General features: G+C 51.8%; 10 protein-coding genes across 10 annotated transcripts; 3 read left to right on the forward strand and 7 right to left on the reverse strand.

Moving 5' to 3' along the window:
* Window positions 1-81: 81 nt before the first annotated feature.
* Window positions 82-2,826, reverse strand: Z518_00758 (uncharacterized protein; the record flags this gene model as incomplete). The annotated part of the gene is made up of 1 exon (XM_013421359.1): window positions 82-2,826. The coding sequence occupies one exon, from the start codon at window positions 2,824-2,826 to the stop codon at window positions 82-84; it is 2,745 nt and encodes a 914-aa protein (XP_013276813.1).
* Window positions 2,827-3,935: 1,109 nt separating this feature from the next.
* On the reverse strand, window positions 3,936-6,563 carry Z518_00759 (uncharacterized protein; the record flags this gene model as incomplete). Its single annotated transcript, XM_013421360.1, has 4 exons — window positions 3,936-4,577; window positions 4,634-5,015; window positions 5,065-5,679; window positions 5,728-6,563. 4 exons carry the CDS (start codon window positions 6,561-6,563, stop codon window positions 3,936-3,938), a joined length of 2,475 nt encoding a protein of 824 aa, XP_013276814.1.
* A 2,741-nt stretch (window positions 6,564-9,304) lies between these two features.
* Z518_00760 (ribosomal protein L27) lies at window positions 9,305-10,170 on the forward strand (the record flags this gene model as incomplete). The annotated part of the gene is made up of 2 exons (XM_013421361.1): window positions 9,305-9,557; window positions 9,629-10,170. 2 exons carry the CDS (start codon window positions 9,305-9,307, stop codon window positions 10,168-10,170), a joined length of 795 nt encoding a protein of 264 aa, XP_013276815.1.
* A 255-nt stretch (window positions 10,171-10,425) lies between these two features.
* On the reverse strand, window positions 10,426-13,209 carry Z518_00761 (uncharacterized protein; the record flags this gene model as incomplete). Its single annotated transcript, XM_013421362.1, has 2 exons — window positions 10,426-10,527; window positions 10,660-13,209. 2 exons carry the CDS (start codon window positions 13,207-13,209, stop codon window positions 10,426-10,428), a joined length of 2,652 nt encoding a protein of 883 aa, XP_013276816.1.
* A 245-nt stretch (window positions 13,210-13,454) lies between these two features.
* Window positions 13,455-14,414, reverse strand: Z518_00762 (uncharacterized protein; the record flags this gene model as incomplete). Its single annotated transcript, XM_013421363.1, has 1 exon — window positions 13,455-14,414. The coding sequence occupies one exon, from the start codon at window positions 14,412-14,414 to the stop codon at window positions 13,455-13,457; it is 960 nt and encodes a 319-aa protein (XP_013276817.1).
* A 1,536-nt stretch (window positions 14,415-15,950) lies between these two features.
* Z518_00763 (uncharacterized protein) lies at window positions 15,951-17,627 on the forward strand (the record flags this gene model as incomplete). Its single annotated transcript, XM_013421364.1, has 4 exons — window positions 15,951-16,310; window positions 16,369-16,858; window positions 16,905-17,491; window positions 17,544-17,627. 4 exons carry the CDS (start codon window positions 15,951-15,953, stop codon window positions 17,625-17,627), a joined length of 1,521 nt encoding a protein of 506 aa, XP_013276818.1.
* Window positions 17,628-18,231: 604 nt separating this feature from the next.
* Z518_00764 (uncharacterized protein) lies at window positions 18,232-19,242 on the forward strand (the record flags this gene model as incomplete). Its single annotated transcript, XM_013421365.1, has 2 exons — window positions 18,232-18,425; window positions 18,492-19,242. The coding sequence occupies 2 exons, from the start codon at window positions 18,232-18,234 to the stop codon at window positions 19,240-19,242; spliced, it is 945 nt and encodes a 314-aa protein (XP_013276819.1).
* Window positions 19,243-19,497: 255 nt separating this feature from the next.
* Z518_00765 (uncharacterized protein) lies at window positions 19,498-20,667 on the reverse strand (the record flags this gene model as incomplete). The annotated part of the gene is made up of 2 exons (XM_013421366.1): window positions 19,498-19,917; window positions 20,023-20,667. The coding sequence occupies 2 exons, from the start codon at window positions 20,665-20,667 to the stop codon at window positions 19,498-19,500; spliced, it is 1,065 nt and encodes a 354-aa protein (XP_013276820.1).
* A 337-nt stretch (window positions 20,668-21,004) lies between these two features.
* Z518_00766 (uncharacterized protein) lies at window positions 21,005-23,173 on the reverse strand (the record flags this gene model as incomplete). Its single annotated transcript, XM_013421367.1, has 1 exon — window positions 21,005-23,173. The coding sequence occupies one exon, from the start codon at window positions 23,171-23,173 to the stop codon at window positions 21,005-21,007; it is 2,169 nt and encodes a 722-aa protein (XP_013276821.1).
* A 969-nt stretch (window positions 23,174-24,142) lies between these two features.
* Z518_00767 (uncharacterized protein) lies at window positions 24,143-24,919 on the reverse strand (the record flags this gene model as incomplete). Its single annotated transcript, XM_013421368.1, has 1 exon — window positions 24,143-24,919. One exon carries the CDS (start codon window positions 24,917-24,919, stop codon window positions 24,143-24,145), a length of 777 nt encoding a protein of 258 aa, XP_013276822.1.
* Between the last annotated feature and the right edge of the window lie 93 nt (window positions 24,920-25,012).

Here is a 25,012-nt window from a genome sequence, read left to right on the forward strand (position 1 = left end):
AGGCAGACACGGCAAGCGCGAGCCCTGCTACAATCCTTATAGTCCACGAAAACCAAATATCGTCACGAAGATAAGTTTCCCTCAAGCCAGGAGCTCACTGACACCTCTTCGGGGAGCCTGATCTAAACGAGCCAACAATTCAATGTCACCCTCTTTGAGTGCATAATCCCGGATCGTCATTCCAGTTCTGTTGTCCTTCAGAGTTGAATCTGCCCCTGCCTCAAGCAGGATTTGTACAGTCCGGTGTCGCCCACGACTCCTCTTCTTCTTCTCGATGGGATCAGGGATATCGATTTTGATCACGGCATGCATCAATGCAGTCTTACCGAATCGATCTCGTGCGTCTATGTCGGGTTCACGGTCCAACAGCATCTCGACCAGTACAGGATCGCAGCGTCGTGCAGCATCGTGAAGAAGCGTATTGCCGTACCAAGTCGGCGGGAATTCGGTTGGAAGTGGAAAGTCCAGGAGCTGCTTGACAATAGTATGGTATCCCTTCCTGCAGGCGACCATCAGCGGGGTGAAGCCTTCTGGGTCTCGAACGTCTGTCTTGATCCCATCCGCGGCCAGTAAAAGACCGGTGATCGTGGAGTGTCCTCTTTCAGTGGCCAGTTGCAATGCTGTAAAGGGATCCTTCGGGTTTGATTGGGTATATCCAGCTTGGTGAGCAATGGCATTGACGTCCACGCCGTGTTTGATCAATAAATTCACCTCCTCGGCATGCTCCTCTTTCAGCTCACAGAAGAAATGCAGAGGGGCATAGCCTCGGCCCGTGCTAGCCAATCCTTGCCCTGTTCCTCGACGAATATTCTCTTTCAACTCGGCCTTGCGAATAATCATCACATTGGACCTGTATGTGTCGAGGTATTGAATGGCAACCTTGACCGCCCTGTCAAACTTCCTCTCAACACACAGTTGTGCAATAGCCAGGTAAGTAGGTTCCATCGTCCTACTCGACGATGATCGTTCCAATTTTCCACTGGATGGCGTCGTGACCGAATCCTCGTCGTTGACCGACATACTTCTTTCATGCGTCGAAGACTCCGACCGTGAACTAAAGCTTCGCATTCCCTCCTGGCGGGGAGCCGATACATCTGAATCCTGGAATGGATCGTTCAACGTCATTGTCCTCGACATGGATAATCTGTGCAAATCTGTTGCTGGAGGTGATTGTGCCAATGTGGACTGAGAAGATCGTCCGAAATGCCGCAGTCGTTGGGCCAAACTTGATCGACTGTTCCGATGATTCGCTGGAGTCTGGATCGGTTCCGGCGCAATCAAAGCAGGCACGGACCGTAACTCCTTCTCCCTCGGTAAGTTGTCATCCGGGAAGACCACATTTTGGGGCTTCTCTGGAGGTGAGAGGAAGATTTCGTAGCCTTCTGCTTCCTCTTCGTCTCCTTGCGCTTTGTAAATATCGATGACTAATTGTACCGACTCCAACGTTTTCTCATCTTGTGGACCAAGCTCCTTTCTTCGCTCGGTGAACGATCTCAAACCATGTTCTTCAGCAGAATCGAAATCGGATTTGCACATAAAGACCTGCCCTAACATATGGCTAGCTGCGAGGGACTGCAATTTATCAGCGGGTTTCGACGATGAAGGTCGTTTTGCTTCCGTAAACGCGTCGCTCTTGGAACTGCTAGGGAAAATATCGGGTTGCATGGCAGCCAGCGGTTCGAGGAGAGTGACAGCTTCGTCAAGCTTGTCTTGTTTCCGGCAGGTGTCTGCCAACATCAGAACGACTTCTGCGGGTTGAAATGATATCCTTCCCTCGAAATCATGATCTTCCATAAGGGCTAAGGCTTTGCGGAAGTGTATCTCAGCTCCTGCATAGTTGCCTTGTTCAACCCTTTCTTGTCCGAGTTTCAAATGCCGTTTCGCACGTAGGAACTCAACCTCAGAATCGTCTTCTACACGGGCCCCACCCCCACGACCGGAGGACTGAGGTGCATATAGGGTATTATGCAAATGGTGACCAGGATCTTTCGACGGAGGTTGAATCCAACCTACCAGCCGTGCCCTCTGGTCGCCGGGAAGAGGATTCTCAGGTAGTGAGGCTTTTCGGGCTTCAAAGGCCACATCAGGTTCGATGGCGGGAGAAGTGGTGCTTAACGAAGATCTCGTACTAGCGGCAGCAGATGCAGCAGTCAGGAATTCTTTGGCAAAGGCTATGTACGTGTCCATTCCCTCGTCTTGTATCAATTCCCCGCGCTCTGTGCCGGCGATGGTGGAGCCGGATAGCGTATTGGAGCGAGGCGGGACACTTAGGCTTTTAACGAGCTCTCTCATGGTGCGCTCAAGGGACAAGAGCTTTGCATCCAATGATGTCTGATGCTCGGCCGTCATGCCTCTCTGTTCGAGTTGCAGCATGACACAGACCATCTGAATTGGAAGGGACAGGGCAGAGTTGAAGAATTGGATGCGTTGGCGAAGGCGAGAGAGCTCTCCCGAGGCAATCGATTCTTGTAATTGTGTCTTGATTTTGCGTCCAAACCCAGAAGTTCGGGCAATCTGCGTGAGAACTTCATTGACCCTCTTCATCGTCCTTCGAGAATCATTGAGTGTTTCCTTTACCTGAATCCAAAGATGGGCGCCATCACTCGTCTGATTGGCTACGCGAGCAGCCTCGGCCATAAGAGGGGAGGACAAACTTCTTTCGAGGCCTTCATACGTCGCTTGAAGGGCGGCGACTTCATCACAGAAAGATGAAATTCGGGCATCGACCGTTCTAACATCGCCGACCCATTTAATGATGGTGACAGTACACTGTGCACAAGCGCCAGCGATTTGCAGGGCACCTGCTGTGAGTGAGAATGGATCCATCAATGGCTGTTGATAAAAGCTCTCTGTGTTCGCGGAGCGCTGGCGGCCATGGGAGAGCGCAAAAGAGGTCGATCGGGGACAGACAATTGAGAGCTATCAACACGTGGTATCGTCGTTGTTCTTGTTAACGAAGGTATGACAGCATCAGGGCTACATTACATATACTGTACGTAGCTGGACAGCTCGAAGTGAAGAGTCATTGCCGAGGAGGACTTGCCAAACAGCTCTCCAACCTCCGAAGCCTCACTTTGGCCAGTGGCAGTGCAATTGGTCACAGGGGACATCTGTTGCCCTTGTAGGGCCAAGGATTTGTTCAAGAAGCGATGGGGCACAAACCCGAGATGCGGGACTGATTCTGGGGGCTAAAAGAACCCCCTGTACAATCAAAAGCAGGATGCAAGGATGCCAGGAACCGGTAAGCTGGCTATGACCGCACGGGGCTTCGATCTGCATTGGCCTGATGAACTCAAAGATCCGTGGTCGCCTACTGCCGCGGAGAAATTCGGAGGTGACGGTTAGTTGGGCTGTTGCTAGAGAGTGTTGTCACAAGAGCAGAAAGCCATCTTAGCTAGGGTTTAGGAGGGTTGAGTTCGCTTTTGGCATTCGAATTAACTAGCCCTTGCATATAAGAAGTTGAAGAAAGAAGGCACCTCCCATGCAGGGTACTTACAGCGTGTGGTTGGCGATTTGCTCGCCTGATCCAATCCATGGAAGCTTCATGGAATATTCCACAGGGCTGCAGTATAATGGTTGATGTAACGCGCCGGGGTGATCGTTGGTCAGTTGACCTTTTGAAGTCCAACCGTGAGGGAAAGATGAATGTTAAACTGTTTGATGGCACCACCAACCAAATCTTGAACCGCGATCCCAGTCATGTGACGCACCTTCCTGCCACGTGACCCTCGTACCGACCTTTTCTTCCTCCAACATGCAACAAGGCTTATCTATCATTCTGGAAAAGTATCTTTCGCTTTTTCAAAAAGAAACTCCTATGTACCACCAACTTTAGTATCACCTTGCTAGGACGCCAATAAACAGTCATAACCAATTCTGTCCTGGACCTGCTTAGCCTGGGCTTTCTGCTTAAGCTCGAAATTCATAGAAACGGTTTATCGGCGGGTTTGATTTGCATGAATGCCGCAATATCCTGCGGTGTCAGTGGACGAGGGCCCCGAGCTGGTTGTGATTCCCGCCGTCCCACCCACTTGCCTTTCTCCACCCGACTCTGCCACCATCTCAAATGGCCAAGCAAATCCCTCTGTGTAAGGCATCTCCATATCCGACTGCCGTCCAAATGATTCATTACTCTTCGTCTCCGATCCGGGATGAGATGCGGCATATGGGAAAGGTGGCCTCCCCATGTATTGGTTTAGTTCAGCGTTCGGAACTGACATCGATTGTTCCCAGATCGACACGTGCGCCGGGTACAGCATTGAGGGCGATTGATACATCGACATATTGCTCAGGTGTACAGGCATCTGTGGCATCTGCTGCGAAGTTGGCTGCGCCCGTGGCTGCGGTCGATGTACAAATTGGCGCTGACTGGTTGGCTTTGGCGCCGTCTTGGTGGGTGCGTGCCTATCATGTCGATCGGGTGTGGGAAGCTGAGCGCCAGCATTCCCACGCGCCGACCCCTTTGCCGAATTGCGTCTCCCCTCTCCGTGGTGGCGGAAGCTTTTGCAAAGTGATGGGGCCCCTTCTGAGATACGATCGACGTCAAGATCAGTAATGTGCGACAGCCTTGTGAGAACCTGAATAGAGTCAGCGAAGGCATTAAACATCCATCAACATCCAATTCGGGACTTACTCTCAAAACATCCAGACATCTTCTTGAACCAATGTCCTGGCACGACGTAGTGGCGAGGATCTGGATGCCGAGCTCGGTCTCTTTCTGGATTGCCTCATACTCTTTGTTGCCGCGTTGTGTGGCGAGGAAGAATGTCAGGGTGACGAGGGATAAGAACACGGTGTATATAGATTGCCATGCTGCTGGTGTCAGAAATCCCCGGCGGAGCATTTCGTCCGATCGTGAGATTGTGAGCCTCGAAATCCTGACGCACGATGTTGCGCAGCGCAACAAACGAGGGTCCGGAGGGTGATCACTCTCAGTTTTGGCTAGATAGTGCAAAAAGGGCCGGTAGAGCAGGATGTGGCCAAAGTTATGGACCATCTCCAGTTCGTAGACAACACTGCCGTCTAGTTAGCAAGTCCTCCTTAGAAGAGGAATTTCGTCCATACCTGCTCAGTGAGTCATCGTGTTCCGGTGAACCAAGGGCATCCACCAGTCCATTTCTCCAGGATTTGAAGTCGTCCTCTATTTCGGCAATGGTAGCATTACCAACATAGATCTTCTTCGCTGGACCCACCTGGTGGGCCTCTTCATCGGTCTTGGGGTGCAGCTTTCGCACCACCTTACCGATGATCATCAAGACTTCAAGGTGCTGAGCCGAGGCAGCAAACATCCTCCTGGCAGATAATGACACGAATCGGCCTTGGTGTTCGCTTGCATAATCCTGAGTGAGACCGCTGGGTTTGAGTTGGTCCACATAGTCCAAATTGATCATTCCAGGAAGACCGAGGACCGTGCCGCTATACATGTCAAGTTTCACTATTGTCCAAAATACGCGTCGGCGAATATCTTTTTCTAATTGAGAGAGACCATCACACGATGTCTGGGAGTGAAGACCGATCTTCATTGAAGCAGCAACAGCCAGACCAACGAGTGTATGAGCCGTGGCAAGTCGCGCCGTCGACATCAAGAAAAGGACAAAGCATAACAGGGTCTGTAAGGTGCGGACGTCTCGACACTGATCGAGATTGACCATTCGTCGAGCAGCAGTAAAGTGGCGCATCCTTCAGTGATTAGGATACAAACACCAAAGGCAGCTGGGATCAACTTACGCTTGATTGACAGCACCTTTACACCCATACTTGTCATGCGTTTTCTGGTGAAATAGGTAACCCAGAGCGGTCACCGAATAGAACAATGGCAGGAACTCATGATCGGAATCTTCCAAATCCATGGGATCCAGATCGTAGATCCGATCTGTTTGTTTCCGAAACGTCGGCTCGTGGAGGAACTGCAACAGCTGATACGCCCGTCCGAAGACGACATGAAGAAGCTCTGTTGCTGTTTGCCTGGACGGCAGCAGTTGGGAAAAATGAACATCTATTTCCAGAGCTTGCTTATCTGGAAGTGGAGAATCGAAAAGCCTTGACATAACATCAGCAGGAAGTTGGTGAGAGGCGGGCCTCTCCCGTCCAATAGAGTCTCGATTGAACCACTGTTGAGTCTGCTGAAGAAACGCGAAACCCGAGCCCCCACCATAGTACTCGGTAGACGTTGGAGTTGATGTTAGTCGGCCCATTCCGTCCATCATGTTTTCCAGATGGTCTCCAGAGCTGTCATCCGTTGGACCCGGTGGGCTTTGGGCAGAAGATGGTGAGCCTGGCGGGGAGTCGAAAATGCTGTTAACCTCATGATTTAGTTGAGCGGAGGGATTCTGAGCCTGAAGCTTGGAGATCAATGCTCTAGCACGACGCAGCCGATCTTCTAGGATCTTGGTTCGAGGTGCCCCGGCTATCCTCTGCCCTCTTGTCGATTTATAATTACAATCTATGCTTGGGTAAATATTAAGATAGAACAAGGACCGACGGGCACCCACGCCGTTCGAAAGCTTCGCATGGCTCACATGGCCGTCGCCCATTGCAACGAATTTTTCGCATTCGACACTCATTGCAAGCTCTGCTCACTCGCGAATACCGTCGTCGTTTCGAGGGGCCGGGTGAGCCAGATAGGCTGTCATTTTCTTCCTGATTCATCGTGTTCAGTTTGAAGGATGAGTTAGAACCTTAGCACAACGACTAGAAACCGGCCTTGGGCTAACTTAGAGTCCACTTCAAGGAGGAGCCATCAGCATACATAGTTTCTTGTAAAGCTATTATCCTGGAGTATTTGCTTTGACATTTACCCTACTGGTGGACGGGGGACGACAAAACCAGAAGGCAGCCTCGAAGCGATCTATACTAGCGGGCATCTAAGTAAGAGCTCACCGAGTTCTTGAGAGGCTTTTTCAGGCCAACCAGGATTTCCCAACACCCCGCAATTAGCAGAACAGGCGCGGGCGAGGCGCTGTTGCGGCAATCCGAGCATCATTCTTTTGCATGTGTTATAGGCGGGCACGCCCACAACCAGCTGCCCGATCCTGGAAACGGCTGCAGATGTCCCACGCAGATGTTTGTGATGTATTGGCGGTGCGGCTGAGGCTTTTTTAGCGGGGTTTGAATATCCGCCGATTGCTTCAGAGTCGAGATCTCGAGCGTGAATCGGCGGATCTAGCGCCTGAGATTGTTCCAACTCAAGGCTTCCGCAACACGCTAGAGAATGATCTTTTCGGCATTCTCTCTCCTTGAGTCGCTCAGACCTAACGGTGGCATTGTGGCCTTTCCCTCTTCAAGAATTGACAGCTGCATTGATGTTTCTGGCTTTTGGTTTGGCACTGGCACAATCATAAGTCGAACATCCGGTGCATTAGCCATCCTCTAGCTCGGGGCGTGGCGCTCATAAAACCCGAATTTTTGCAGAAAGTTTGTAGCAACAAACTGTACGGTGAACGAAGACAGTTGCGGACCCGCACAATCCAACCCCTGAAACTTCGGTGGTTGGAACAGTGGCGATACAATACCCGAAATTCCTTTTCCTTGTGTCGAAGTCCATATTGAGGCCCCTCGTGTCGGCGGTGGCGATGCTCATCAAATTCTTAGCATTCATCCCGTCCACCGACACTGGTCCATGGAGGTCTAGACATTATGATGTCAGAAGACTGACACTCTCCGGTACTTACGGGAAAATGAATCGGATCCTTCCGCTAAAAGACTGATCTCTTGTTTGATCGTCTCTACGGATCAGCTATGTGCAGCCGATGACGGCGACCATTGAATATCATACAATATAGTATTTGGCTCATTGCTGTGAGGACCTATACAGTGGTCAAGCCAGGATAGCCATCCTGCCGCAATGGAGAGAAGGTTGTGACGAGAAATCCACTGACTCTTTCCGGCATGTGGGCCGCCCTTCCTGATTGGAGATACGTAATCCGCGTGCATGATGTTTATCACCATTACATGCAGCAGATTTGAAAGTGGGAAATTCGAATCTAATATGCTCCTCATGTCGACGGGGCTAGCCCCAGAACATTCTCAAGCCGTATCTTTAGGCGGAAAATATTGAGGACCTTCCTAAAACATGGCAATACGGCGAACTTTATTGCAGTCTTCATTGACAGTGTGGCAGGGTGCTAGGTCCATAGGATGCATGTCATATCACAGGGTCCAAAGCATGCATAAGAGAAGTATGCAGGTAGGCAAGAAAGGAGGAGAAGAGGAGCATACAACAGAGGAACGAGTTAACAACAAAGTTTTGAGCCCATTGAGTTCTTTCTAGTCGTTTGGTCCTACACAGAGGAATCTAGCGAGTCCACCTTCGAGTGTGGTTGAGAAACAATCCTGAAAACCGACATCCTCCCAGCTTGATCGGCACTCCAGTGCTAAACCGTTCATCACCTTTACAATAGCTGTTTGTTCCTGCAGCCTTGTCGATGGGGACCCAGAGAGCATTGCTTGATCTGCGGCAGTTGCAATGCCCTTGTAAGCGCCCTCTGGGGAAATGAGGTCCGCAATTTCGAGTCGGACTGTCAGATTTGACGGTAAATGAACGACACGAGACGTAATGCACCGCTTCCCTTAGATCAATCCTTTTCTGGCCAACTCGATTTTACGTGCAGCCTCGCCGACCCGGAATCCGCCTTTACTGGCGCACACGGCAATCCCCTCCGCCAACTCAACTTTATCCTCCACATTTGGGTGTGCACAAGGGCAATGATGTGGGAAATGCACACACGCCAGTGTGCCCGGGCAGAGATATTTTGCGCAGGTTGCTACCGAAGCGATGAGTCAGCAAGGCTTCGCTGACCGAAAACGTTTTCCGTTGTTGGCTAATACGGGGTTAAGTGCAGGGCTGCATCATCGAATACGAGAAATGGTCGGATGGGGAGGGAAAATCGGTGCGAGGACAGCCGAAAACCTACCGCCTTCCCAATTTTGGCGATACCAACTCGAATCGCTGGGCACGTTCTGTTTTTCCGCCGTCCCCGGAGCCTGCTGGGCACCATGGAAAAATTGTTCGAAGAATTGGAACTGAGCCGATACGAAAGTTGCCAAGATGAGAACGAGACTGAGTGCAGACTTCATGATGCCTCGCGAGTGAAACGTCAAAAGAGGTAGAGAGCAGTGGCAGATGCACATATGTAGAAATGTGAAGAAGAGAAAGGGACAAGTTGTCTCTGAAATGTCGAGACCATAACCCACTGGCCAAAAGCGGTTAGCGCGATTTGCCTTATTTCAGGGTTCTGCTCCTTCCACCACATTGAAGTCCGAAACTTCTGATCCGGACAGATATCAACCCCAGACGAATTTTGTGATGTTGCAGCCTCAATTATACCGACCGACCGTGGCCAACGAAGCCTCCTTCACTGCTCTCGCCACCTCTCTAAAGTCGCTGAGCCTGTGCTCGAAACAGACGGCGAGAATTTCCACAAACTTTGTCCGCTATGCTTCCCATGCCGCGCAAGGTCGAGCAAATGGTCCCAAAGACTCCGCGGGAAGACGATTAGGAGCAAAGAAGTCAGCGTCTGAATACGTGATACCAGGAAACATCATATTCAGACAAAGAGGTACATTTCATCACATAGAGCATTAGTCGACCCGGAAGATAGTAAGGACTGATGAAATGGTCGTAAACTAGGCACGAAATGGCACCCCGGCGAGAATGTGGGCATGGGAAAGGACCACACCATCTACGCGACCGAATACGGCTATGTGCGATACTATCGCGATCCCCTCAGACACCCCAAGAGGCGATACATTGGAGTCGCATTGGAAAGAGAAGGACCAGGTTCACAACTGCCGTTGCCCCCCAATGCGCCCCGTCGAAGACGCTTGGGCATGTACGCCACACCGATAAAAGTCCCTGAAACGCAGACGTCGGACAAGGACTACCTCGAGCCCCATTTGAGTTCCAACAGCTATGCGGCTTTCAAATCCGGAGTCACACCCGCCCCCCCGGCTACCATTTTCCGCAAAGGAACGTACCGTGAAGCCAACGTCTCGATCGGCTTGGCGGCAGAGCGGAAAGGAGTCAAGGTCCGTGAATATGATCGGAGAGACCGCTGGCTGGCATGGAGGAGACGCACGGCCAAAGTGAAATTAGGTATGGCCGCGAAGGCGGCAAAGGCTGCCAGGAAGAAAGCGAAGAGTTCGAGCAGAGGCGGAAAGAAAGTTGCGTGAACGAAGGAGACTCGGGAAGACGGCCACCATAGTGTGCGACTTCTCGTGTTCTGTATTAATATCGTTTGGTCATAAAAAGTGTCGTTGACAGGTCGCCACTTGACCAGAGTTAACCGATTTCTCTATTTGGCATTGGCATGCTTTTCGGTCCCTTTAATCCTCATGATACCGTTACTGAGATAGCTCACGTTTTGCCAACCAACAACCGCGGACACGGATTCACGCTTGATATGCATGCCACGGGAAAAAAGACTTCTATAACCCGTTCTCAGTCTTGAATTTATCCCATGCCTCGTTTAGCGCACTGAACACCGCACCAGCGATCATGCGCTGTTCCGTCGTGGCATCCGTGGGGATCTGCATTATTGAGTGGCAAGAGTCAGCTCCAAATGGAAGAGAAAAGGATGTCACACGATACAAGATGCAGACGAAGAAAGGGAGTAAAAACTCGTAGAGGTAACTGCAGCCACGTCCAGTCGTATAGCGTACCTTGTCAGGATGAACCTTAGCAATCCCCTTCATGTACTGGATCTTGACTTTGTTAGGGAGAACCAAATCCGCCATACTGATCTTCTTCCACCCAGAGCCTTCCCAAAGGACATTCTCCAGACTCCCCAGGAGGGCGCGAAGGTTGTCAGCCTTGCCTCCCTTCCACGCCTGAATCCGCGCATCTACCGAATCCGACAGTCGAAATTTCTCATCGTCTGCCTTCTCCGCTGCCAAGTTCGCCGCGCGCAAGCGCGTCACAGCTGCCGCCGGTGCAGAAGATGATGGTGTTTGTCCGGCAGAGCGTCGTGGAGGAACGGACGCCGCGGCTGGCTTCTTTGTAGCAACGGCCGCAGATTTGAGTTGTGAGGCCTGTGGGTCTGCTGCTTTCTCGGCGCGCATGCGGCCTTGGATGCTGGTTGCACCACCATGGCCCCCTTCTACTGCTTCACGCCAGACAACAGCCGCGTCACTCCATTTCTCCATCTGCTCCAAAGCTTCAGCTTTGCGCATAAGGGCCTTGCCGTAATAGTCACGCATTGATTTCGGAGTGTCTCTGGTGCCGAAGTCAACAGTCTCGGATTCGCCTTTTGACGGACCAATTACTCTCATGGCTTTATCCGCGTCAGAAATCGCGGTTTTGGGATCCCCTATCTTGAGGGCGGTTAAGGCTCTATTGGTCAGGAGGACGATGACGAGTGGGTGGCCGTCTGGGAGGTGGGAGATGGAGCTGGTGTAGGATTGGTGTGCTGCCGAGTAGTCACCGCGTTTGAAATGTTCATTGCCTTTCTCTCGGTGGGAGTGACAAGCTTTCATACTTATGGCAGATACTGAGGGAATATTGCGAGTCGGAGGCGATCGGGCTGGGGTTTCTACACGGCTGACGGGCCGTGATGGAGATGGATGTACGCTCGCTGCAGTTGTGGTTGGCCTTGGAGAGGCCGCGGCCTTGAAACTACCCTCAAGAAGATCGGGTTCGGAGGCTATAACCTGTTGGTGTGGCGCAGATTGGGGTTGGGGTTGAGGCTTTCGTCTTCGAGCCGAGCTGACGTAGGCTTGAGCAGCTTGCTCTTCGGCAGCTTCTCTGTTCAGAGTGGCCCTCGAATTGGCAGCCGGGGATGGGTTCTGCCGTCGCAAGAAGGCTGGCTGTTTTGGTGGAATGCACTCTCGTAACCGTGATGGCACAGCAGGAGAGTGGTCCCGAGAGTTGTCAGCACCGGGATCAAGACGTCGATCTGGTCGCGACGTCGCTGATGGGCGTGGAGGGGGAGTTGGTCTGCTAGATTCAAGCATCATGGCTTCATCCGTCACTCCTGCTGAGCCTTGCGGTTCTGGGCTCGGTCTCGCCGTGGCCACATCGGCCTCTCTCTGGCGTGGTCGATGCTCCATTCTCTCTGCACGTTCTGCTTCTCGCATCCAGCGTGGTTGGCTCCCAGATTCGCTATCAGAGTTGAACTCTTGAACCGCCTGTTGGACTCGTTTTGTTCCTTGCTTCCATAAGGAACCCGCCGTCCTGAGAAAGTGGTTTCCAAATTCCGCTGCCATTTGCTCGAAATCCTTCTCCGCTGCATGTGCAGGGCCCTGTTGACGATTCCGAGGGACATCGATATCCTCAAAGCGTCTTTGTGGCCGTGACGTCCGTGATTGACTTCGGTCATTCCAACGGCCATTATCCGCATCCGCTCCCGGACGACTTGTATTTCTCGACTGCGCCTTTTGTCGCGATTCAGAGTGCGCCTGATTGAGGAGGTATCCCACGGCAGCCTGGACATCGGTACCAGAGTCAGTGGCCTCTAAAGCTTGTCTCGCCTTGTCTGCAGGAAAACCCATGTCAACGAGCTCTGCCATGGCCTTATCCTGTACGTGAAGTTCCGTATCGTCGTTCTTCGCCACGGGCGGAGGAGATTCTCGTCCGAGTTGCGTAGATACTGGTTTTCCAAGTAGTCCGAGCACGTCGTCGTCGTCCAAGGTGCTAGCAGTAGCCGTGGTAGCCGTGGTGTCTGTTCTACGAGGTCCAGCTTCTGAAAGTCCAAATGGGTCGTCATCATTCATGGCATTTTTCTGTACAGGTGCAGCCACAGAATTGTTATTCATTGTAGCAGGCTTATTAAAGGCAGCCAATAGGTCGTCGTCGTCGTCCAGTCCATTGTTTGTTGAATTTGTCTTCTTATCTTGGGGATTGCTGACAGTCGCTGGCGGTGTGCCCCTCCTGTTTCCCAAGCTGCTCCAAAACTGATCATCTCCACCGGCATATTGATCCTTTATCGCTTGATTCCGACTCTGTTGTTGTCGCAATTTTGTCTCTGCCTGCTTCTTCTGTTGTTCCAGCAAGGAAAGATTCTTGTTCGAAGAGGCCCCGAAGGAGACTAGATTCGCGAAGCTGTCATTTACGGGAGTGGCGGGTTTGGAAGGAGGCTGACTAGATGTCGCATTGAATGGAGACGCTCGCCCTGAGGTTGGGGGAGTAGGTTTAAAAGCAGAGTAGTTCGAGGTTGCGGGTTTCTGTCCATTGGCCGGGGTTGATGTCCATTTCAACCCCGCTATATCATCCATGGCGACAACGGAGGCAGTGTGATAAGTTTTGAATTATTGGCGCCGGGTGGATCATGGTAGAACGCTGTTCACCTCCATGGCGGACAAGAAAGAAACGCGACACCGGGGGATTGGGTGACATGCCTGCGCCACAAAGTGAACAGCCACAGCAGATACAAAATTTTGGTCTCGTGTTCACTCACTTTCATAAGGCAAAATTCTGCACGGGGGAGGGATAGCTCTGCACCCTCTCACTTCTATACTATCTATCTCGAGTCTTCGAGATCCTCTAGTTGCTCCGGTGTTGCTGAGGACGCTCTCCAGACCATCCTGACCACATAATATTTCTGCTTGGGCGCGTCCTCGCTAATAGGCTGTTCCCGCAACACCTGGTAATCGTCCTTCAGATTCAACAGGCCTTCCCAAGAAGACTCTTTCAACTCTCCAATCCACTCGAGGACGAAATTCTCACCAGCCAAGGGAAACTTCCAGTGTTTGGCTCGTTCCACCACTACCTGCAGCTGTGACCGTTTGACCTCGCTGGTCTCAAACTCCATCTTCAACTCCCTCAGGCCCTGGATTCGACATATCTGTCCCCCCCATGTAGACGGAATCATTCGCGCTTTGATGTAGCTGAGACTCGGTTGTGCTGGCTCAGCAAGCATCTGCTGACATGATGTCCGATTCTCTCGCCATGGGCAAATTCCCAAACGATCATTTGACTCCACGGGGGATTCCCACGACCACCAGTCAGAATGGCGCAGAGTAAGATGGAAAAGCCTCGTTCCGAAAGAAAACCCTTCGAGCTGAGGACGAGAACCGAGACCTTCCAAGAAGTATTGTTGGGCAAAGATATGGATGACTTGTACGGCCTTCTGCTGTTCTCGGTGGAGTGACCGATACCAGCTGGACCATCTCGCCGTATTGCGATTGATTCGGCCTATAGACTTCCATGGACCATTAAAGAGCCAAAATATATGCTCATTGGCCGAGACGGGCAGCAGGCGGGCCTCGCGATAGATGCGTTTGCACGTTTGAAGCAACGAGCAGTGGATCTTTTGGTGATAATGGTAGCCGGGTCGGTGGTAAATTCGATCGGCTCGGTATGGCTTTGAGAGATTGTCGTCGCATGTCAAAGCCAACTCAAAGACGGAAGCTCTGATTTCGGCGGGGAGCATGGAAAACAGCCGACTCTCTTCTTGGGCATTCTCCCGAATAGCATCCATTCTACCGTCGAGTCAATCGCAATGGTCGCCCTCGGCTTGGAGTCCGAGACTTCGGCAAGAGATGAAGGCAAGGGTTACTGTTTCAGGACGACTGGCGCTCTGGGGATGCGGAAGGTGGGAACTCGTGCCAATCAGTGCGCCTTGACGGAGCAGCTCGTCCCTGAGAGTCGAACGTGCGATTGAGTCGGTCAATATATACAACACCATGTGTTGTTGAGGATGGCGAAGCTGGGGCGAAGGAAGTTTCGCCTGCCAGGACGCTGATTGTAAACCCAGAACACTGTTGCCAGAGGGTCGCAGAGAGATGGATGCCTGAGCGGTAAGCGGTAATCATGGGAATTGTAGGCGGCGGGAGACTAAGCCTAGCCCCCGAGCTAAACTCAATCCTCTCTTTCTTCAAAGTGGACGTCGCTAGTCGGTGACCTCCACGAACCAGGGGATGGTATGACAGTGCTCCATACGGGATCTTGTGGCGGCCACGTTGCAAGCCCGCGAGGACAGAGAGGAATGGTCTCCGGTGCTTAGAGGTGCTGGATCTGGAAGGACAATCGATTGCGCCGAAGGACGATTGAAAATGTTCCTGCCGCCGAACAAATGAACAGTCGACGACCGCCTAAAGCGCTCATTCTGCAGAAGACATGACTTCAACCAATTGCAGTAATCTCGGGATGATTTGGGAGCTGGAGAAAGCTTCCCCACCAGGCCTCCCTCCCCCCGGGACGTTGCGCCATACCCTCCATGCTTAATAGGGCCGTTTACTAAACTCATCGTTCAGTGGCCTTGTGGCTGCGCCCATCGGCAATGTGGGAGTGTGGTTGGAGCCTAAGTCGGGCGTTCGCTCGCCTATTTGTTTCACCAACAGAAGTCGATTTCCTCTTCCCAGCAACGCTCCCTCCTTCTCCTGAACTGTGCATACTACTAACTACGGCTATCTTTCTTTCCCTTTCTTTTCTTCCTTTTTTTTCCCATGTTGACCAGGCTATTTGGGGGGAAAAGAGCGCAATGCAGTTGAATTCACGCCCAAGAATTAAGGCCGTCAATTAACTGAGAATGATACATGTACGGTAGCAGCTCAACAGAAACTCTCCTCCTCACTACATCCCCCTTCCCACTCGGCTGCATTGCTGCATTGGCGCAGCCCATCTCAAATTGTGTCTCAGTTGTTGGGATCTGCTCATTTCTCCCTCCAGCCGCTCGTTTCGTTCGTCTGTTCGTGCGTTCGTTCGCTCCTTCATTCGCTTCCGGGCCTGTCAGAAGGCCGAGGTTCTTTTGTTTCCACCTGAGACCTTCTCGTCCTGTTGTTCTGGCTTTTACTTGCGCTGCTTTGCGCTGTCACTCCGCTGCCCAAACCACGCCTGTCGAAGCCTGAATCGACGCATCAGACACCTGACAGGCAACCCGTTACGCCGTGGGGCACCGTGCCATCGCGGTTCCTAGATCGACACATTTGACCCGAGTCGCCCCTTGCAGCTTACAGTTAGATCAGCCTATCGGCTCCCTTGCATCGATAGGCCCGACAGGCCTTCTCCGCCCACCATGATGGGCATTTTCAAGAAAAAAGAATCGAGAGCGTCACCAGATGATTCAAAGTCGGACAAATCACTTCTGAGGCCTGCTGTTGCTGTTGAGCGCCTTTCCAACTATTCACACAAGTCGCCCAAACTTATTAGCGCCAATTTCCCTTCTCCGTCAATGGGTAACAACATGCCGGACATTCCTATTCCTGATCCCCCCGATCCAGGCTCACAACCTGCTGCTTACCTTCGAAGCATTCATGCCGTCAGGCAGAGGACGAGGTTGGTCCTTGACGAGGCGAAGGGTAATGCCCTCAATCATTTCGATGTCGACATGTCCAAGTTCAAGGACACCGCCGATTATGTCGTCGCCATTATCAAGGTAAGCCGTGGGACACCGTGAATCGGCAACATCCATCCAAATTGCTGACACTCCCCAGCGAGACTATGCGGGTGATTACGCCTCAATACCACCTCACGGTCGTTGGCAACATTTTGAAGTGGGAGGAAGACCAAGAGTGACGCAATTGTTACAGTCCTGGCCCACCGCCATCGACACTCAAGAGAGAGCTCGACGCCTGATTGATTTGTTCCTCGTCTCGGTCCTGCTCGACGCTGGCGCTGGTACGAAGTGGTCGTACAAATCCAAAGAGTCCGGGAAGGTCTATGTCCGGAGTGAAGGTCTCGCTGTTGCAAGTCTGGAGATGTTCAAAGCCGGTGCTTTTAGTAGCGACCCGACTCAACCTCATCAAGTGGATGCTGCTGGTCTGAATAAAGTCACGGTGGAGACTTTGGCCAGAGGCATGCAGGTTTCTGATTCGAATCCCATGTCTGGCCTTGCGGGTCGAGCTGGTCTGCTCATCCGACTGGCATCGGCGTTACAGAATACTGAAATTTTCGGAGTGGAGGGCCGACCGGGAAACATGATCGGTGAGTGGAGTGCACTTCGTCGGCGGAGCACGCTGATCAATTCTAGACTATCTGATATCCCATCCGACCACCCAGGCGGCATCCGTTCCGGTGGTCTTATTACCAACCCTTTGGAGCGTCCTCATGGATGGGTTGTCCAGTATCTGGCCCGCAACTCGAACGACGATCCAAGGGAAATCATTAGGCGACGCCTGGCCCTGCCGTGCCATGCCCAAGTCCCCTCCCGCTCATCCGTGGGAAACCATCGTCCCTTTCCATAAATTGACACAGTGGCTTTGTTATTCCTTGATGGTTCCGATGACCAAGTTGCTCAACGTTCACTTCGCGGGCGCCGAGCTGATGACCGGTCTTCCGGAATACCGCAATGGCGGTTTATTGGTCGATACCGGACTTCTGACTTTGAAGGAAGAAGACCGACAACGGGGTCTCAAGATCTACCATCACATGGTCGGCGACGGTAATGCCGTCGAGGTCGTCCCGACATTTGAGCCCAGTGATGATGTGATCGTCGAATGGCGAGCTGTCACGGTCGGATTTCTGGATGAACTTCTGGCGGCAGTGAACCAGGGGCTCGGACTTGAAGGGGCAGAGCAACTGAGTTTGGCGCAGATGCTCGAGGCCGGAACTTGGAAGGTGAGGCGCTCTGGACACGTTTTGTTGCAAGTCTGGCTAATGAATTCGGCAGGGAGGACGAGAAATTGCACAAGTGTCCCGCCCCATCACCAAAGGACCTCCCATTGGTATTATATCTGACGGAACGGTCTTCTGAATGACCAAATGTTCTCTTTTCCATATCGTTACATGAAAACGGGTAGACGGCATTCAGGAGATCACGGAAATGGGTTCGAAGAAAGGGGGTTACGAGGCTACGTATTAACTTGATGATGGTATGCTATCGATTGGTGGTCGCGAAGTCTTCCATTTTCATTCTAGTTCTCCTTTGACTTCTAGCCTTTGTGTTAAAGGGTTTTCGAGTGTGAGACCGGCTGCGAATATTCTGAATCTTGAAGAGACAGACAGACCGAACAGGGGCTTTTCTGAGATTTGAACGTTGGTGCTTGCTTTTCCCCGAAGAACCGTAGGCCGAAGCTTGCTCTTCCCCAGCGAAGACTGTCTGTCCGCGAGGATGCATGGTTTTTGCCGTCGGCATCTTGGAGCTATTTTAGATTCATAACAGGAGGGCTTTAATTACGATGGAAATCTCCACCGCAGACCCTGCTATAGACAAGGCGTGCGTTGCCCTCTGCGAAAAGCTGCATTAGGCGGCTCTGTACTCCTCCAAAATACATTATGCGTATTTTGCCCCAGCTTTTGCGTCACGCGTGGGTTGCACGAGCCAAAGTCAGGCCCAGCACCGGAAATCGCGCAGGAAGATGGATACGCGGAAGAGGAAGAAGAAAGTCCTGTTGATGGGCAAAAGCGGCTCTGGCAAGTCATCGATGCGGTCCATCATTTTCAGCAACTATGTCGCAAAGGACGTTCGCCGTCTCGGAGCAACAATTGACGTCGAGCATAGCCATGCTAAGTTCATGGGCAATCTGACTCTCAACTTATGGGATTGTGGAGGGTAGGTGATTCTCTGGAGCACAAATCTGTCAACCGTTCAAGGCAATCAACTAAGTTTCTGCGGTAGGCAAGACGCCTTTATGGACTCCTACCTCAATGCTCAGCGTGAGAACGTCTTCTCCGACGCCGAAGTGCTCATTTACGTGTTCGACATTGAATCGCGATCCGTTGACCAGGATCTCGAAACCTACAGTCAGGTGATCAAGGCTTTGAAAGAGTTCAGTCCCCATGCGCATGTCTTCTGTTTGATTCACAAGATGGACCTGGTCCAGAACGAACACCGCGAACGAATTTATGAAGAACGATGTCGTTTGATTATGGCTAGGTCCGAGGGGCTTAGCTTGGAGACTTTCGCCAGCAGCATCTGGGATCAAACATTGTACAAGGCCTGGGCAGGGATCGTGCACAGAATGATTCCGAATTTGGTTGTCATCGAGCGCTTTCTGGAGGCTTTTGCACAACAGCTCAATGCCGAGGAGATCGTCTTGTTTGAGAGATCGACATTTCTGACTGTCACAAACGTCGTAACCGAGCTTGGAGAGGACAATCCCAACCACGACCGACATGAACGGATCTCGAATATCATGAAGAGTTACAAACACACGGTAGCAAGAAATACGAGGACAACGCCGGCCAGCGCTGGATTCTTGTTGTTCAAAGTGCAAACACCACGATTCAATTGCTTCCTCGCTCGATTCACTGAGAACACCTACATTTTTGTCGTGATTCCACCGGGCGAGGCTGCTTTCAATTGCGCCGTGTTGAACACGATGATGGCGCGAGATGCTTTTAGCAAGAAGACTGGCGTGGAGGGTTAAAGAGGGACGTTTTTTCGTCAGGCATTGGACAAGGGACGAACATGCAGTTTCGACGGACTCCAGAACTTCCACAGTTCCGTGCTTCCGCAGGCGGCATCAGGCCCTACCTCCCTATGTGCCATCGCCGACTTTCAATGCTATGAGGGAAACAACCTGAATGCGCTTGGGTGAAAGGGGAAGATTTCATCGGAGCAACTCATCGCCTTTTGCTATGGAAATAGGGGGCCATCCTGGAGCAATTTCCTTATGTTCGCTTTAAGCACCCACTCCCGCAACGACTTTACCATTCTCCCCACCGACCCCAACCATACCATTTTCCTTCGCCTGCTGCTCCGCCAGTGCGAACCTCTTAATCTCCAGCGCGCGAAAATTCTTCATCATGGCGTTACGCGTAAATTCCTCACCGGTAACGAGCGGGTATTTCTTCAGGGGCCCCTGAATCAGCGTATCTCGACACGGTTGGTTGAAAAAGGCAATGCTGTAGCGTTCGCCATAGTAGTCGTCGGCTTCGGAGGGAGATTTGACGCGGTGGAATGTCGATTTAAAGCGGTCATCGGACCAGGACATGAGCAGGTCGCCGATGTTGCAGATAATAGCGTTCGAGGACGGTGGGTTGACCTTTGTCCATTCGTCGCCATGCCCGAAAGACGTCGACACTTCGCGGCCAGGACAGATCTAATCAGATCGAGGTGTTAGAAGAAAGAGCAGAAAGGTGGTCGGAGTGGACCGACGAAAGAGAGAATGAGGATGAAGGCTCAGCTTCGCTCTTGGGTAGCATACCTCGAGACCAGATTGTCCTGCCTTCTGGAACAGGAGCGTGACGAGGTCCCAATCCGTATGGGCACCGGCACGATGCCAGACTTCGCCATTCGTCTCTCTGGGGGTTTCAAAGTAATGCAGTAGCCTCGCCACAGTCTGGCTCTCAGGCCTCCGGACATCGTGTGCCTTGACAAAGTAATCGTCAGGAAACCCCAGTCCTCTTGCAAAACACGTCATAAGCTTCTCCGAGACTTCCTGGACGTGCCACATGAACTTTAGACTGGATTCCTTAAAGCCCGGAATCTCGCGATCGTCCAACCATTTGCCTTCCATGTTCTGGCCGAATTGCATCTGGTAGGATTCCTTCTTGTCCGCGGCGCCAGTCGAGGGCCGGACCTGCGCGTTCTTCTCCCATCCCGCATTGTGGGCGGAAGAGAAGGGGACTTTGGCTTTGATTTCGTCGGGCAAGGCAAAGAAGCGCGCGGACTGGGCGAAGATCTCGTCCACTTCGTCCTGCGAGATGCCGTGGTCGACAATGCAGAAGAAGCCGACGTTTTCGGCGGCAGAGACAAGTTCGGCGGTGATTTCGTCCATGCGCTCCGAGTAGTTTGCCAACGAAATGGTGGGGATGGCGCGATCGACGTATTTCGTCTTTTCGGGTGCCATGGCCGGTATGCTGCTCAATTTCGGAGACGGTGGTTGGATACTTTTCAAGAGAAGGACGCGGGAAGATGGCAGTGTATAATGATCTAAGAAGTTCTGGAATATCCAGTGGATGATGAGGGCAAACCATCTCTTATATGTTTTGGACGATCGGTAGCAAATGATTACAATGTGCTAACAACGCGATAAGGCACAAGGCTGGAATAGCCTCCCCCGCAACCATTATCGTCCAATCGCATTCCACCGATTGTCGTACGGCATTCGTTTCGTTTGGTTTCTGTTCGCACATCCTTTCGGACAGTGACATGCCAATATCTTTATGATCCATCCCATCCTTGTTTCATATGTCGAAATTAAGCAAGTCTTCAAACAGAAAATTGTTGCTGATACCAGTATGCGGAGGAAACAGTTGTTCGAAGGTCTCGTAACCTAGGTCCGACGTAATCATGGGTTCTTGCGATGCTGGGGTTCGTGCAGCCTCGGTCGGTTCATACAGATCCAATGACGGCTCCACGCCTCGGTTGGCAGTTCTCAAGGAATGGGTGAAGGAGTCATTTCCGACAAAGGACTCCACGAACTTGGGCACATTGAATTTCTGTCTCTTTGGTTGTCCACGGCTTCCCATGCTCTCATGTGTTCGCTTTCGATAGTTCTCCAGCGTCTGATCCGCCGTGAGCCGAGCCTGTTCAGCAAGCAACGACGATAGTAGTCGGATACCACGTAAAGCAATCATGCTGTTTTCAAACTTCCCCAGCATACTGATCGTATTATCCACCAGCTTCCTATGTTCTTCATACTCGGGTTCGTTGGGTTGGCGATGGAAAATATCCAAGGCAAGCGTGATTCCAGCCGCCACCATGAATGCTTGATCAATCCACAGCATTGGTCCCTCTTCATCGTACGCCTGTCTGGCTTCCTTCAATATCGTTTTGGCCGCCGCCATGCAAGTACGACGCGTGAAATCGAATGCTGGCTCGGTGAAACTGCGACCAAGAAAAGCCCGATGAATCATGATGATCTTGTGAGCAAAACAAATGGTTAGGCTTCGCTTGGCCCAGGGAATAAATGCAGGCCACTCGGGAGACATTGGCTCCCGCATGGAGAAAAAGCGAGGACATCCTTCCGTTGCCAATGTTCTCATCTTCGCATCATAATCCAGAACTTGCTCGTACTTGGTGTACAACGTGTTCGATCCAATAATGGCATCATGCATCTGAGGCATTAGTGAAGCAATCTCGCAGAGAAAATTGGGAAAACTCGTCATGCTGGGGGTGTCATCGGGCAACGGTAGCATCGTGTTGTCATCGCAGTTTATGGGTTTGAGGGAGGTGAAATGGATCTTCTGAATGGAGTACATCTCGGAGAACGGGATCGAAAACCAATCTTGAATGCAAAGTTGAGACCACAGTCTCCTTCCCGTTTCCCGCTTGGTTACCTTATCCCGTTGAGCAGAGGTCATGACAATGCATGCTCCGGTCACATTACCCATCTCGTCTTCAGGCCCAAGTCTTTGAAGACCGAGTCCTTGGGCAATCTTAAGTGCGGCTCCCAATAGTGTGCTTTGGGTGTTGCTGAATCCTAGAATGTGAGCGGACATAGTCAACACGGTGATTGCTTCAACCGAATAGATATGATGTCGCCACATATAATCTGCGAGATTGAGACAAGTAACGGTGGCTTTGTACCACTGTCTGGTGAGTTTGGCTCTTTCGTTCTTTTTAAAGCCCCAAGACAAAGCCAATTGCTCATTGGCGCAAGTCATGCTTGCTGCCATAACGGAAAATAGTAAGGCAGTCCACCTGAGATCCATGTCTCTGACTTGCAATCCGGACGGGCCTTTGTAGACCTCCTTGAGCTCCTCATAGAAAGTAGGACCATGAAAGCATCCATGGTACCACAGAATGGAGCTGATGTGGTATTCGACCAGTTGAAACACTTGTCGACGGCCTGGCAGCAACAATTGCAGGAATGAAACTTGGGCGGCACCAGTGCCTCCGAATCCATTAGAAACATCCCAGTCGGGGCCATTGTCTTTGGGGACGGCGGATACCCCGGCATTGTGGGGTTCTTTGAGGAGTTCCAAGGCCTTGAGGTCATAATCCGACAATTTTGATCGACCCCAGGTGAGAAACTCCAGCACTGTGGCTGCGTTGTCGACATCCGAGACTGGAGCATTGTCCGGACCTGTGCCAGGATTGCCAGGATGGATCGATGACTGAGCTTGAGGACTCGTTGCAGAGGTCGCAGAGGCCGGAGTCCTCCGGGCAGGATGTACCGAAGATTCAGCAGGATTAGCAGGAGACGTGTCGGGAGCAGGAGGGCTGGTATCTGTTCGGATTGATGTTCGAGGATAGATCCGGTGGATCTTGGGATCGTATCCGCCCTCAGGCCACTCCCGAGTGCATTTTGCAGCGTCACCTCTCTTGACGCAGCGACCGCAGGGGACGTTTCGGTCACATTTCTGCCGGCGCATTGAGCACTCGGTGCATGTCTTCCGTTCCTTGGGCATGATTGAATGCTTGTGCTCGTGCCCGTTCTTTCGTACCACCAGTCTTTATCCAACCGAGACCGAAGATGTTTGTACGGATGGAGCGATGAGGCTGGTCATTGCGGTCGTACGAGTACGAAAGTGGAAAGAAAATTGCAAACTGAGTGGCACGGAGAGGGGTCGCGGCTTGGCGTCCACGCGCACCTGCGTCTTCTGATGTACGACTTCCATCATCCCACACATTGGCACTATTGTGGTTCGCTGGAGGAACAGGACATTCCTGTCCAGCCAAAGTCCCCAGGCCAAACCGATGGCACTCACATTTCATATCATCTCTCGCGGGACTTCAGGGATTATTCCGAACTACTTATACCCAAGGAAGACTTGCGAGGAAAGCGGGAAAGAATCCCTGTCAAGCCAAAGGTGGTCTATGAGCATCTCACGAGCCTGTCACGATACGACGTGTCGTTGGGAGAGATATGTTTTGACGTTGATACCTCGGGCGTGGTAGGAGGCTCAAGTACGGACGAATCGAGTTGACTGCGGGAGTTAGTTTATGTTGGAGTGTCAATGTGAGGTCTTTTCGCTGTAATTATGCTCGCAACGCTTGTAAGTGCCAAACCTTTCAATCTTTCCATGAATGGCTGTCAAGCAGCGCTATACGACTCGACACTTTTTTCAGCCAACAATAAGGGAAAGAGCCTCCCCCCAAGACCATTCCACCCGTCAGGACTTGAATTTAGGAGCTTGGGCAGAATCAAATGTCAAAGTCAGATGCAAGGATGAATCAGAAGACAACATCGTAATTGCTGAGTCAACAAAGCTAAACTGTGGAATAATGATTGCCCTGCACAAGATTTGAGAATCGCTCCTGATATTGCTATGACCATGAATTTTGTAAAAGTATGACGGAACGTTCAACGATGAACTACCTCGACGCCCATGACCTTGGTGCATGCATTATATTCTTGACCGATGGTGTTCTTCCATTTACAACAAAGCTGCAAGGCCCAACAGGGCAACACCAGCGGCACCGCTCAAACCAGTTGGCAGAGCAGCAGCGGCGGCGGCATTGTCAGTACTTGTTTCAGTGGCGGCACTAGCCAGGGAAGAGACGGCGGAGGAGACGGCAGATGAAGCAGAAGAGGCGGAAGAGCTTGCAGCGCTGGTGGCACTACTCAGAGCACTGGCGGCGTCACTGCTGAGACTGGCGAGAACAGAACTGGCCGAGGTACTCAGAGCCGAGAGCGAGGATGCTGCACCGGTAGCGCCAGTAGCTTCCGCGGAGCTCAGGCTGGAAGCAATGGATTCTTGAGTAGAGGCGGTGGATTCGGAGGCGGATGAGACAGAAGCGGCGACTTCAGAAGTAATCGAAGCTTGTACGCTAACCTGGGAAGAGGCGGCCGATGCTGCAGTGCTGAGACGACTGGCAGCTTCAGAAGCGGCGGATCCAACTGCGGTGGAGGATTCCTCTTGAGCAAAACTTGGAACCGCAGCAAGGAGAGAGTAGAGGAGGGACGTTCTGGATCTGCATGGTGATGATCGCGGAGGAGGATGGAAGGCTGAGGAGAAATATGAGCCGACTACGTGTTGATTTATCCGATACCTGAATTGAAGGAGACGAAAGGTATCAACACAAGGAACGGGAGGAAGTCGGTACATATACCTGGTGCTCTCGGAACCGGGTATTCTGGAATCCAACAATCCCAAGAACAGCCTGGGAAAACAGGTTGTATGCACGGTTGAGATTCCGGCGTCATGTTCCATCTGAGAGAGGCAGTGAATTGTCTCCACCCAACATATTTGGCAGCCTTGGGGTACCTTGGTTTGAGAATGGATTGGTCACGATTGGAAAAGACG

Source organism: Rhinocladiella mackenziei (assembly GCF_000835555.1).
Source record: "Rhinocladiella mackenziei CBS 650.93 unplaced genomic scaffold supercont1.1, whole genome shotgun sequence".
NCBI lineage: Eukaryota > Fungi > Ascomycota > Eurotiomycetes > Chaetothyriales > Herpotrichiellaceae > Rhinocladiella > Rhinocladiella mackenziei.